The sequence below is a fragment of the Arabidopsis thaliana genome, chromosome 5 (genome assembly GCF_000001735.4).
Source record: "Arabidopsis thaliana chromosome 5, partial sequence".
In the NCBI taxonomy this organism is placed as follows: Eukaryota; Viridiplantae; Streptophyta; class Magnoliopsida; order Brassicales; family Brassicaceae; genus Arabidopsis; species Arabidopsis thaliana.
In genome coordinates this window covers 7,445,692-7,458,696 of record NC_003076.8, presented here as the reverse complement: position 1 = coordinate 7,458,696, position 13,005 = coordinate 7,445,692, and the positions used below count along the sequence as shown (strand labels likewise).

Genomic DNA, 13,005 nt, shown 5'->3' with positions numbered 1-13,005 from the left:
TCCTATTACAAATGAACAATCTAACTTCCATATGACTAGAAAATTATTTCTGCAGTTTTCAATACCGACCGATTTCTATGGACTCACACTCCACATGCAATAGTTATATCTGCAACCTACAATATATGTGATTATGATGAACAACAACCACAAACAATAAAATCCTACGAACAAAAAAATATTTTTAGGATATATAGGTTCTAAATATATACTTTAGATTATTGTTCGTTTTGGCACTCCATAGCTAAATTTTCTAGATATATCTATTCTCTGCCTCTATACCATCAAACTCCCAACCATTTATCTATTTAAGTCTTGTTTGGATGCATTTTTCCTTCCTTCTAATTTAGGAGAGAATTGTCAGCCGATGTGTATGTTAGTTGCAAGATTTGACGATTAAATTGATTGAAGTTTTCTTTTCATGAAGTTATCTTTTCATGGTTGTAGTATCACTGCCTTAATACCATCAAACTCCCAACCATTGTAGATGTCCATTTAAGTATATTTGGATGATTTTCTCCTTCTTTCTAAGAGAGAATTAGTTGCATGATTTGATTGAGGTTTTCTTTTCATGAAGTTTCCTTTTCTAGTTATCAAAAAGAGTTTTATTTTCGTGGTTATAATGTCACTGTCTTGAAACCATCGAACTCCCAACTGTTATAAATTTCCATTTAAGTTTTTCTTTGGATGCATTTCTCCATGCTTCTAAATTAGGAGAGAATTGTGTGATACAATATATTTGTTACTTTCATGATTTGAAAATTAACTTGATTAGAGTTTTCTTTTCATGTTATCAAAAATAAGTCTTATTTTATTTGACGAAAAATCGTAGAGGACAAACAAAAGTTTTTTTTTTTTTTTTATGGTTATACTATCATTGTCTTAATACCATCAAACTTTCAACCGTCTTAGATTTTCATTAAGTATGGATTGAATGCCTCTCTCTTTTTTCTAAATTAAGAGAGAATGATTAGACGATATATATTTTTTTTTGTCATCAGATTTTATTTAGAGCTCAAAAAAAACAATTATGAAGAAAATTGTTTACATAAGTGATATGAAGCAGTTCAATACGAATTTTTCGTGCCTGCCTTTACATTTGCAGTTCGAGAAATTAAAGATAAAGAAAATCTTGTGAATTCTTCCTTATCGGTCTTGAATTTCCTCCAAATAAGATGAAAACGTTGGCCATTCGGTTGGGGAAGACACCATCTTCACCAGGTCTGAACAGTCTGTAAAAAATGCTACTTTTTGGCTATCGACAGTAATCATACTAATCATACACTTCATGGCCCAGAGTAAAACTTCGACTTTTGTTATATGTTAGTAGACGATATATGTTAGTTGCATTATTTGAGGATTATCTTGATTGAAATTTTCTATTCAACATATCAAAAGAAAACAAAGTTTCCTTCTCAGTCCGGGTATTTAAAACTGATCTTAACGAAACAAATCATCTAGGTTCTAAGAAGCTATTTATTATGCAGATTCGACGATGAAAATCTCAAGAAATTTACTAATCAAAATAAAACAAATGATACCTAAGAGATGGGCGTATTAGTCGGCCTCGAGCCCAAATGCTTGCTGAAGCCGGGTTTTGAGGGCTTTTAATAGTGTTTGAAAATGGGAATCTGCTTTGAGAAATGTGAGATTCGAAACTCATGTCGATATTGGTAAGGAACTAAGGATCATTCTCAACCATAACCAAATATAGTCTTCCATGTTTCTTTGATTTGCTTATGTTGTCGATGGAGATTTTGAGAAAACTATTAATGTAGTAAAGATAGTAACAATTTTTTTTTTTTAAAAGATAGTAACAATTTTTTTTTTTAAAAAGATAGTAAAAACTACGAACATCATTTTACAATAGACTATAGTCTATATCGTCGAAATCGGATATGGTCAATTTTTAGTTCGTGTATAATTTGACCTATTTTCCCTCGTTTTCAACAAAAACGACGTCGTACGAACGAACCCTAAAATCTCGAGCAGCAGAGCCAAAGCTAGATTTGATTCCCTCTCTTCGATTTTTAATTCCTTGCTCCTCTGCTCGTTTCTCTACCGGCGACGTAACCTCTCTGTCTCTGTTCTGTTCCTTGCCTGCTCGAGGTACAAAGCTCTCTGTTTCGTATCTGCTCTTAGCTCTCTTCTGTCTCGAGACTCTCTTATCTCTCTCTACTTTGTATTATATGGTTTAATCTTTACGAATCCTTGGAACCTTGCCATTAGTGTTTAGGTTGGGAACCAATAGATAATGCTATATGGTTTAAACTTCTATAAGCTTTTCCAGGAAATTGCAAATACTAATCGTCTTCGAAAATTTTGTTCTTCTTTAGTTTCAAATATGAATTCAGTAGAGACCCTTATAGAGTTAGCTGTTGATGGGCAGAAAAGTTTCAATCTTTTAGCTTCTTTTTTGTTTCCTGATGTGTTTGCTCACAAACCATTTAGGTGTGCATCTTCTTGGAATCAGCTGACTTTGCGGTCAATCGGATTTCTTGGGATTGTTTGGAGAAACTTTGGAGGTGATGGACAACAAAAATGATCAGGATATTGATGTTAGATCAGTGGTTGAAGCTGTTTCCGCCGATCTTTCCTTTGGTGCTCCCCTCTATGTGGTTGAGAGCATGTGCATGCGCTGCCAAGAAAATGTATGTCTCCCTCTCACGCACATACTTATATAGTTTCTTTGAGATTCCTGATGTTGGTGGTTATGTAGTCCTTATCCTTTTTCATAGGCAGAATTATAGAGTTTGCAACCTTTCTTAACTAATATAAGGTCTAGGAAACAGGCTAGTTTCTCTGTAGCCTTTGGTCTTTAGTTGCAGCTTGTTTCCAATTGTGTACATGCACATAGCTGTTGTGTACTTCAGCATTATCATTAGTTCTTTCTGTTCTTTAGACTGCTATGAACTGTAGTAAGGATGAAACACAACTTATTGGCATGTCTTGGTGATGGGCTGAGAAATTTGAGGTGATATAAGTGATATTTATGGTTCTGTGGCAATTAATTGGAGGATCTGTATATTGTGAACTTTCAGTTACTAGTGTATTTTTACCGAATTCTTTTAGTTATAAGCTGTTGTATGAAATTGTCTTGTCTTTCTCCTGATCCTTCTTCTATGCACAAATAGCTAATAATAATTTTTTTCCAGGGAACAACCAGATTTCTATTGACCTTAATTCCTCACTTCAGAAAGGTATGTCATACTCTGTTTTGAAGATAACCAATTCTGTTCATTTTCCAGATTCAAATTTTTCATACTTAATTCCCTATGAATTGACCACATTCTTGGGCTATAGATTTCTAGTTGGTTTAAAGAAACATGTTTTCTTTGTTGTATTTATACATTTCCATACCTTGTGTGAGCTTACAAGCTTATTGTTAACTTACTTGTGGGTACAGGTCTTAATATCTGCATTTGAATGTCCGCATTGCGGGGAAAGGTACAAATTTTAATGAATTGAGATTATTTTAAGTACTCATTGTTCAAAAGAATCACTAGAATATTTTAAGTAACCTTTTATTTTATCTTTGATCTATTTTATAGGAATAATGAAGTTCAGTTCGCAGGCGAGATTCAACCCCGTGGATGCTGTTACAATCTAGAGGTTCTAGCTGGTGATGTGAAGGTAGAATTTCTGTTCTTGTCTATACATATTTTTTTTATTTCATTTGGTGATATACTTACCATGTAGTAGAATGTAGCCCTCCATGCTTATTTTAAGAAATAAAGATATTTGTTTTTAGTGGTCTCTCACTCCTTCAGCTTATTTTTTACCTTCTTATATCTGTCTATATGCAGATATTTGACCGGCAAGTTGTGAAATCTGAATCAGCCACTATTAAGGTGAGCGGTCTTTTTAATTCTGGGCATGTCATTGCTTCTTTGGAATCAAAATACTGGTTTTCCAAACCTAAGCTGCTTCCTGCACATTTATAAGAAATTGCTTCCCCTAACGTTTTTGAAAACTGTGAATTAGTTTGCTTATCATACCATGAAAACTGGACTGATTTGAAGCTGGAAACTGACAGTAGTTTGCGAATAAATTTCTTCAGATTCCTGAACTGGATTTTGAGATTCCACCAGAGGCCCAACGTGGAAGTTTGTCTACTGTAAGTCCTTAATATCTTAACCATCTTGTTATGCACAGTTCATTTTTGGGTGTCTTCGTTTCTTAGAACAACCTAAAATGTGTGGTCTACTCGTGAGAACATATTGGTGGTGCACTTAATGACAATATAATCATCAAACTGTCACTTGGGTAGTAATTTATTAGGAAGAGCGAGAACCCTATCTTTGTTACTTTGTTAGCTTCCACCCGGTGTTAGCAGCTTGGAAAACATCTTGTTGGTGTATAATAGTCCTATGCAACTTCGTTTCAGATTGTTAGGTTTCCTATTACCTCGTCCTTGTCAACAGCTCCCGTTTTTTTGTTTTATTTACAGGTGGAAGGGATATTAGCACGGGCTGCTGATGAACTGAGTGCCCTTCAAGAAGAACGCAAGGTAAATTCTGTCTGGAGCTTGACATTAATGTTTTTATGCCCATTTAATTGGGTTTAAGTCATTAATAGTAATGCATATTTTGCTGGACACAGAAAGTTGATCCTAAAACTGCTGAAGCAATAGACCAATTCTTGTCCAAACTGAGAGCTTGTGCTAAAGCAGAGACATCCTTCACCTTCATTTTGGATGATCCTGCTGGAAACAGTTTCATTGAGAACCCGTAAGTATATTCAATTTGGAAATACCTAAAGATATGGAAGAAGTTATGTTTCTTTTATTTGTTTATGACAAGTTTACAACATGACAGACATGCTCCATCACCAGATCCCTCTCTAACCATCAAATTCTATGAGCGAACACCAGAGCAACAAGCAACACTTGGATATGTTGCTAACCCATCTCAGGCTGGACAATCAGAAGGAAGCCTTGGCGCACCTTCTACTAAAACAGCTTATGTACCTAATGGAACAATCGGAGCAACTGCTGGTCATCGCGCGATTGCTCAGAGTAATAGCACTGATATTTCCGACAACTTGTTCAGATACTCTGCGCCTGAAGAGGTAACTTCTGACGCTGTAACTTTTGAAATAGTTTTTGTTGGATGTTCTGTTTCAAGGTTATTATTGCTCGAGAAAATAATCAGCGCCCAAGGTTGTATTTGTGAGAGTGAATACTTAGATCATAGTAATATAATTTCATATCCCGTTACAATTTCTCTAACAGGTGATGACTTTCCCTTCAACTTGCGGAGCATGTACGGAGCCGTGTGAGACACGGATGTTCGTGACTAGTATCCTTTCAAAGTTTGGACCCGTTCATTTCTTGGTTTTCCGCAACAAGTTTCCATATTTGTGTTTGTTGGTGAATTCCTAGATGTTGTTTACCACTTAACAGAAAATAGAAATCCCGTACTTTCAGGAAGTTATTGTCATGGCATCTACATGTGACAGTTGTGGCTATCGTAATTCTGAGGTTGGGTTTCGTTGGTTTGATCTTGTTAGAGAATTTCTGATATATGCCTGGTGTTTAGGTTACTAACTTTTTTTGGGTTATCGTGAGCAGTTGAAGCCTGGTGGTGCAATTCCTGAAAAGGGAAAGAAGATTACTCTCTCTGTGAGGAACATTACAGACCTTAGCCGAGATGTTATCAAGGTCAGTTTTCGCTTCATTTTGTTTTGCACCAGTTCTCTCAGTGGCGGATCAATAGATATTTCCTCATATTATTCTATGTACCTTAAAAGTAGCTAAGATTGTCACAGTTTAAGTTTACAGAATGTATGTAGTTTAAGTTGGGTAAAGGTTTGACAAGGAATCTTGCTCGCTGCCAAATTATATATGGTATTCTCATGTCCTGGCAGAAAATAATATATCTAGGTAGTGGCAGATAAGTGTCGAAACTTCGAGATCAGATGTAAAACAGGCTTGTTTGATCTTTCTAGGCCTTTGGTGTGGCTATATAACACATCTGATGGCAATATTATAGTAGACAACCTTATGATCCTTTAGATTTTTATAGCAACACCTTCTACTATGTCATTAATGGTAAATTTTGATCGTGTGTATTAGTCGGACACTGCAGGAGTGATAATCCCAGAACTTGATCTGGAGCTAGCTGGTGGTACACTTGGTGGAATGGTAACAACAGTTGAAGGGTTGGTTACACAGATCAGAGAAAGTGAGTGTGCCCTTCAAAATCTCTACATTCCCTTCAAAATCTCAACATTATCCTTTATCCTTGTTATAATCATTTTAAGTGATTTAAGTACTCTAGAACACATATATTGAACCATGGCATAACTCAGTAATCCAAGTATCTTATATTCTGCCTTGCAAAGCTTTTGTTGTTTGGATAATGGAAGCGATTCGATATTTGTTATTGCCAATGATGGATTATAGCTCCTAGCTATTACTGACCCAAGTGTGGTATGGTTGGTTCTCACAGGCCTAGCGAGAGTTCACGGATTCACTTTTGGTGATAGTATGGAAGAGAGTAAGTTGAACAAATGGAGAGAATTTGGAGCCAGGCTCACTAAGGTAGGAACTTGATTGAATTTCTGTTTATTAGCCTTTGTCGTGTGCTTGATGTGGAAGAAAAAGCAATAATGAATATGTGTTTTGTTTGCTTGCAGCTCCTAAGCTTTGAACAGCCGTGGACATTGATTCTTGATGATGAATTAGCAAATTCCTTTATTGCACCAGTAACAGATGATATCAAAGATGACCATCAGCTCACATGTAAGTTACTCGTTTACCCTGCCTATGTAGCCTTAAGTGGGATATGAATACGAACTAAACAAATATTCAGACTTATCCATTCCTTTCTTGATGAATTTTATAATGAAACTGAGACATAAATTAGGACTCAATCAATATGTGAATTAGGACAGGACTTGGGTTTTGAATAACAAGTTTTGTTATGTTTGAACTACAGTTGAAGAGTACGAGAGGTCATGGGATCAAAACGAGGAGTTGGGTCTCAACGACATAGATACTTCTTCAGCTGATGCTGCTTATGAATCCACAGAGACGACTAAATTACCTTAAGATTAGTTGGTCTTACATGATTTAATTTTAGATGGTGATGATCAGACTGATGGATCCATATGTTGTTGTATTGTAACAATTAAAGAATCAAAGAACAAATTCCTCTTTTTAATCTATTAAAAAAAAAACTTTTGAGTTAATTTTGCTCGATCCAGCACCAAGTCCAGGTCCATATTCTACCAGTTTTCTGAAAAAAAACCACCAGAAATTTACTTGATGCTTCAATGCAATTACATATATTGTACTTTTAAAGCTTATCTACGATTGAAGAAGACAAGAGAAGATAACTTTGAGTCTTGAGAGAATGGAGAAGTGAGACTAGGGATACAGAAATTTGAGAAGATCTTTTGCAACTTGAGTTGTAATGTTGGCTATATACATCTGTAGATTGCTCTAATCTGTTAAGTTTTTCCTGTAATGCTGTTGATTAGTGTTAGTATGTAAATTCACAACTTTCGAGTATTGTGGCTAAATTATTTTCTAAAAAAATGTTCTCACACTGACGTGACAGCTTTTGTGCCTGAAACTACCGACTGTCTGACTGTATTTTAAAAAAACAGAGATGGAACTGAATAACCAGAAAACAAATGATTGATGAACAATTATCATAAACTTCTTTCCAAAAAGAGTAGTCTACTTTTTGTTGTTACCAAAGAACTTTAAAACAGTAGGGAGTACATATTATCGCGTAAATCTATTTACATAGCCAAAAGCTTTACACAGCAGTAGTTATATAGCTAAACTAGTTTCCTTAAAACCATCATAAGAGAAGAAGCCATTTCTTTTACATTCACAACCTAGAAAAGAAAACATGAAAACACGAAACACCAAAAAACCATCTTCTTCCATGGCTTCTCGCCGCCTGTAACCTCAAAAAATCAGAAACGGCTGTCTGTAATCTACTCTGGTTCGACATCGACTATCTCAGTTCCCTTCTCCTCGTACTTCACTTCCACCAAGAACCTTATACTTGTCTGTCAAACAAACCAGTATTTTATAAGTAAAGGCCTGAATGTCTTGTTGAACAAGTTGAAGTAAAATTATAGATTCAGTTTTTCCAATATTTACCTGTTTCGGATCATAAACCGCGTACTCGTTGTACTCAAGTGGACTGTCCTTATGTTCCGATGGAACCAACCGTCCACAAGGAACTTTTATGTCATCTCTCCACATGAAATGCTCCGACTCTTCAGTTTTCTTCCTCCCTAATCCTTTCACTCCAATCTTTTTATCTTCCAACGTCTTCGTATCCTCTGGTGGACTTGTAAATTCTGTAACTTCCTCACCAAGTGATGCTACGGCTAATACAAGAAACCCTTCTGGTCTATCCACAGCCGTAAAACCATACCTTGCTGCTTCTGCAGCTGCATCTGAACACACTATCGCTCTCCCAAACTAAAGCAAAGAAACACCACAAGACACTTATTATGATCTAAACACCTAGTGTAAAGAAAGAAGTAAAACAGCTTTTTTAATTACCATATAACCAGGAACCGGAAGAGAGCATACAGCAGGTAAGAACCCTTTGTAGATATGTCTCAATAGATTTGAGCTCCGAGACCCTATAAGAAAGAAAACACCAATAACTAATCTGACCACACTCGACAAAGGAAAGAACAGTAATTTAGAGTTTTGACTCCTTACCACACCATAAAAGGACCTTATTTGGTAACTTCTTGATATCATCTAATGAAGGAATTGCATCTGACTCAACCGCAAAAACATTCTGCACTGACACACCGTACTCCTGAAACAGTACGATAACACATCATTAATAGCAAATTATCTAAAACGTTTATAAATTGCATACCAGGAGACGGAGACTTACAACATCAGAGACTTTCACAGGCTCATAAGTAGTCTCGAGATACTTCACAACCATCTTGTAATCTTCAGACTCTTTGTCTACCACAGATATCTTGCAGCCAAGTTTTTTGTACCTATCAGACAACGGATCATCGAGTGTGTCTCCTCGCATGTCCCCTATCAAACGAGATGCTGTGTTTATGTCCCTCACCGTCTCAAAAGCAGAGGCCGCCTGTCACATGAATCAAATACTATATAACTTCAGTGTATTGACATACAACACATAAAAACAAATAGATGATAGTAACTTTACTTACATGGTCTGCAAGTTCATTGACATCGTGTAATCGCATCGGCCTAGTGCTGTGCATCAAAGAGAACCATCGTGAGCTGAAGTCTGCCCACATTGCTTCAGCTTTCTGACCTGTCTCTTTTGTTGTTTTGACCTTCTCAACAAACTCGAGTAATACCTCTTCGCCTGAAAAAAAAATACAGAGACCACCACTCACAGGTCAAAATCGTAATAGCAAAGTGATAACCAAATAGTTTGCTCCACCAAGCCTTACATCGTTTCAAGTGGATATCAGTTAGCATTCCCATAGGTAGATCGGGCGGATCCAATCCAAGCTCCATCAACGCGTAACTGCAAAGAAACGCCCAAGATCAGAACACCCACACATAGAGAAGGATTCTTGATAGAAATGAAGAAGGTTACAAAAATAGTACTTGTAAATCTCTTGACCACACAGAACTTTAATGAAGTTTGCAACAAACGAATCAAGCTTGCAATGAGCAGAAGCAATGCCAAGCTGCCTTAGACCAAGAGCCCCACTCCTTACTTCGATTCCATCATCCTGCAGAATCATAAGAACATCAAAATACTCAACAATCACATAGCAAATCAAGTAACAAAAGAAGTGACTTGAGGATCAAGGTACAATGATTAGACCATATCAATTGGGAAAAACTTATGAGGCTTCTTTTGAATCTTCTTCTCACGTTCCCATGGCTCAAACTCATTCCCTGCTATCTCCTCAAAAAGCCTTGCAAACTCTTTGATCGCAGCTTCTTCGTCCTCCCATTCCTCGAGCCTCTCTTCGGCATTAGGGTCATCTCCTACTTTCCCTCTCTTGAAGTACATGTTCAGGTTACTATCGGGTACCGTGACTAGCTGCATAATACAATACCTACAAAAACCAACAGATCAGAAAACCCATCCTGCCTCAAAAAAGGAGAGACTATCTTAAGGGTTCCTCAGTATCATACTCATTACGCCCTTTTCCCAAATCGCATATCGAGAAGGCACAGTTATACAAGAGTCCATCTTTCTCGAAGATCTTTCCTCCTCTCTCCTGAAGTTTTGTGTCCATGTACACTCCTCTTTTCCCATACATTTTGAGCTGAAAATATCAAAACACAAATCAAGATTTTGAAGCTAACCTATATTGAAATTAGTATTACTAATTGAGTAATCAATACCTCAGCAGAAAAGGATTCAATTGCCTCCTCACTAGGATCTTGCTTATCCCATGGAATTCCTTTCCCTTCCACTGAAAGATCACTGACCACGTCATAAGCTTCAAGTGGCTGAGCTTCATGCTTCTCCACGCTGTCGATCAACCATGCTTCGCTCACAACCGGTAGACCTTGTTCCCTTGAGGCACAAGGAACAAGACCGAGTTAACGATTTGAAGAAAAACACAAAAACAAACAAATTGTAGTAATAACCCTAAAACCTTACATTGCCTCCACCATCTTTGACGTACCACCTCGTTCTCTTTCAGCTGGCGAAACCACCAAACATGTTACGCCTTGAACAGTATTGGAGACTTTCCCACCGTTTCTCTCGATCTTTTTCTTCCAATATTGCTGCAATAACAAAGAGAGGAAAACCATTCTTAAGAGAGTCTAAAGCAAGGAATCACAATAAAGATCATTACAAAGTCAGGGCATATTACATGTGTTCTCGTGAGACGTCCCATGAGAGAGATCATCATTCCCACAAAGGGTTTATCAGCAGAGCCTAACTCTCTTTTAGGTCGGCTTTTAGGGTCCTGGTGTTTCTTGATCAACTACATCAAAACAAGAAAAAAATGAAGACTCAAACAAAACATGATTGATTGAAATCATTAAATTGGAATACTTACGTCAGATATAGCAGAGTTCATGACAGAATCAGGGATTTTAACTGGCTCTTCCTTTCTAGGAGGATCTTTCGTACTAAACACGCAACTGCACCACTCACTTATCTCACCTCCACATACAAATCTCTTTTCATTGTCGCAAATTAAAGTTCCTCCGCATAAAGGACATTTAGCTAATGCCCCATAGAACAGCAAATCTTGACTGGTCACCAAAAAACAAAAAAGAAATCTTTAAAATCTATTTTAAAAACTTGTTCAAATAATGAGAGACTAACCATTGAGCTAGCAAGGTCTCTTCTGGAGCAGAACAATCTTGGCCGTTGATTTCGAGAACTTCTTTAATCTGATCAATGGACAGATTCTCCTCAACCGCTTTGCAGAACTCATTGTACTCTGAAGCAGCATCTCCGGCGCCGTTGACAGAACGTCCGTCATCGTTTTCAGGCTTTGCCTTCTTCTGAGACTGTTCAGATTCTGGAAGTTTCCCTTCTGCTTTGTGCTTCCGCAAATTTCCCTTCTAAAGAAAACAATAGATTAAGTTAAAAAGACATTACTAATAAAAAAAATTAAAGAACAAAATGGTGTAGAAATTACCTTTTGTTCGTCTCCAGACATGTGAGCGTGAGATCTTGTCTCGTGAACCTTCATTGAGCAAACTCTTTGAACTGTATGATTTCAAGGAAACCAAAGATCACACAACTAAGTTTTGTTTTCGAGTGTTTTAGAGAGACTCTCACTTTTAGAGGCTTTGGTTTTCAGATTGCAAAAGATAATATAGAAAGATGGAAGGTCCTTTGTAACGGTGCAACGAGAATGCTACTCTGTCTTCTCCGAAAACAAACAAGTGTTCTCGAGCATGTAGAGATTAGCCACGTGTCGAAATGGAGTCTCATTCTGTGGACAGGTGGTTTTGGTCTCGAGTTATTTCTTTGTTTTTATCTCTTTACAATCTCTGCATGACTGCATGTTGCCATCTTCCATCTTTTTATATGTGTGTCGTGTCATTGTTTCTATGGAAATTCTTCTTTAAATTTGCATCATCTTCTGTACTAGTTCACTTCGGTTAAATCAGTTTTTTTAACCGGAAAGTACCAAAACAATCGACTATCGTTGTTTCAATCCTAATCAACCGGACCACGCATGAAATTTTTAGAGGCTTTGGAGTCTCTCGGCACTTATTAGAACGTTTTAGACATTTTAGGATCTTTCGTGTGATTGTGATTTATTCGATACAGATTGTTTAAGCCTATACAAAATGACGTGATTAGAAATTTTAAGAGATATTCACATTCTTCTAGATTGGTTAGTTAAATTAAATGTGAGTACCAATTTATACAAAAGCATAGGTTGTTTATATCATTGTCATTCCTAGCTATGAACAAAACAAAATTTTATATTTCTTCTATGTGACGACAGCTAAACATTTCTTGTTTTTAGTTGGTGTCAATTTAAGAATAATTAGAAAAATACCAAAAGAAAAAAAAGTAGAAAGTATAGAACAAAATAGAAAAGTGAGAATAATGGATACACACACACTAATATACAACTGCAAGCACATAAAATTTTCAGACACACCACACAACATTCACTTTCATTATAATTTTGGTATGTGTTGTATTATTCAATTTCCAGTTTTTTTTATCTATTCTTTTCTTAGATGTCAATTTTGTAGCTGAAAATTTATATAGTTGTCATAATATTACTGCAAATCCTATTGACTATTGTTAGTTTTCTATTTGGAGATTTTATAACATTTTTTCACGATTTTATGCTCCTTTAGATCGACTTCATATAAGCCTCCATTCAATATTACGTCAACAACAAAGCCATACATGAAGATTCATGAGAAAAGAACAAATTAGAATTTCTTTTTGGCTTTCTGTTAACAAGATACATTGTATGAAATGAATCTGACCCGTGATGACAATGCAACAATAATACTAGTACGGCTCTAAGAGTCATAGTCAAAAGAGATGGTGATTATAAGACAGCAATTACGCA

The 13,005-nt window shown here is 36.4% G+C and overlaps 2 protein-coding genes across 2 annotated transcripts; one reads left to right on the top strand and one right to left on the bottom strand.

Moving 5' to 3' along the window:
* Positions 1-1,831: 1,831 nt before the first annotated feature.
* Positions 1,832-7,194, top strand: AT5G22480 (ZPR1 zinc-finger domain protein). The gene is made up of 17 exons (NM_122153.5): positions 1,832-2,109; positions 2,452-2,651; positions 3,156-3,200; positions 3,407-3,447; positions 3,552-3,633; positions 3,807-3,851; positions 4,061-4,117; positions 4,451-4,510; positions 4,603-4,730; positions 4,818-5,070; positions 5,234-5,300; positions 5,412-5,482; positions 5,573-5,662; positions 6,077-6,185; positions 6,453-6,544; positions 6,640-6,745; positions 6,942-7,194. Exons 2-17 carry the CDS (start codon positions 2,529-2,531, stop codon positions 7,052-7,054), a joined length of 1,482 nt encoding a protein of 493 aa, NP_197640.1. The 5' UTR covers positions 1,832-2,109; positions 2,452-2,528; the 3' UTR covers positions 7,055-7,194.
* Positions 7,195-7,647: 453 nt separating this feature from the next.
* On the bottom strand, positions 7,648-11,735 carry AT5G22470 (poly ADP-ribose polymerase 3). Its single transcript, NM_001343735.1, has 16 exons — positions 11,599-11,735; positions 11,280-11,521; positions 11,008-11,206; positions 10,819-10,932; positions 10,602-10,729; positions 10,340-10,514; positions 10,127-10,260; positions 9,810-10,047; positions 9,587-9,714; positions 9,427-9,503; positions 9,178-9,338; positions 8,883-9,092; positions 8,699-8,801; positions 8,534-8,616; positions 8,123-8,449; positions 7,648-8,028 (listed from the first exon to the last, which is right to left on the bottom strand). The coding sequence occupies exons 1-16, from the start codon at positions 11,650-11,652 to the stop codon at positions 7,954-7,956; spliced, it is 2,448 nt and encodes an 815-aa protein (NP_001318618.1). The 5' UTR covers positions 11,653-11,735; the 3' UTR covers positions 7,648-7,953.
* Between the last annotated feature and the right edge of the window lie 1,270 nt (positions 11,736-13,005).

What these genes read in the sequence shown, in the direction of transcription:
- AT5G22480 (NM_122153.5), top strand. Translation starts at nt 2,529, where the DNA reads ATGGACAACAAAAATGATCAGGATATTGATGTTAGATCAGTGGTTGAA. An exon ending in TTCTAGCTGGTGATGTGAAG is followed by an intron (nt 3,634 to 3,806) that starts GTAGAATTTCTG and finishes GTCTATATGCAG; the next exon opens with ATATTTGACCGGCAAGTTGT. An exon ending in GGTTACACAGATCAGAGAAA is followed by an intron (nt 6,186 to 6,452) that starts GTGAGTGTGCCC and finishes TGGTTCTCACAG; the next exon opens with GCCTAGCGAGAGTTCACGGA.
- AT5G22470 (NM_001343735.1), bottom strand. Translation starts at nt 11,652, where the DNA reads ATGAAGGTTCACGAGACAAGATCTCACGCTCACATGTCTGGAGACGAA. An exon ending in CTGTGAAAGTCTCTGATGTT is followed by an intron (nt 8,802 to 8,882) that starts GTAAGTCTCCGT and finishes GTACTGTTTCAG; the next exon opens with GAGTACGGTGTGTCAGTGCA. An exon ending in TAAGGTCCTTTTATGGTGTG is followed by an intron (nt 8,617 to 8,698) that starts GTAAGGAGTCAA and finishes TCTTTCTTATAG; the next exon opens with GGTCTCGGAGCTCAAATCTA.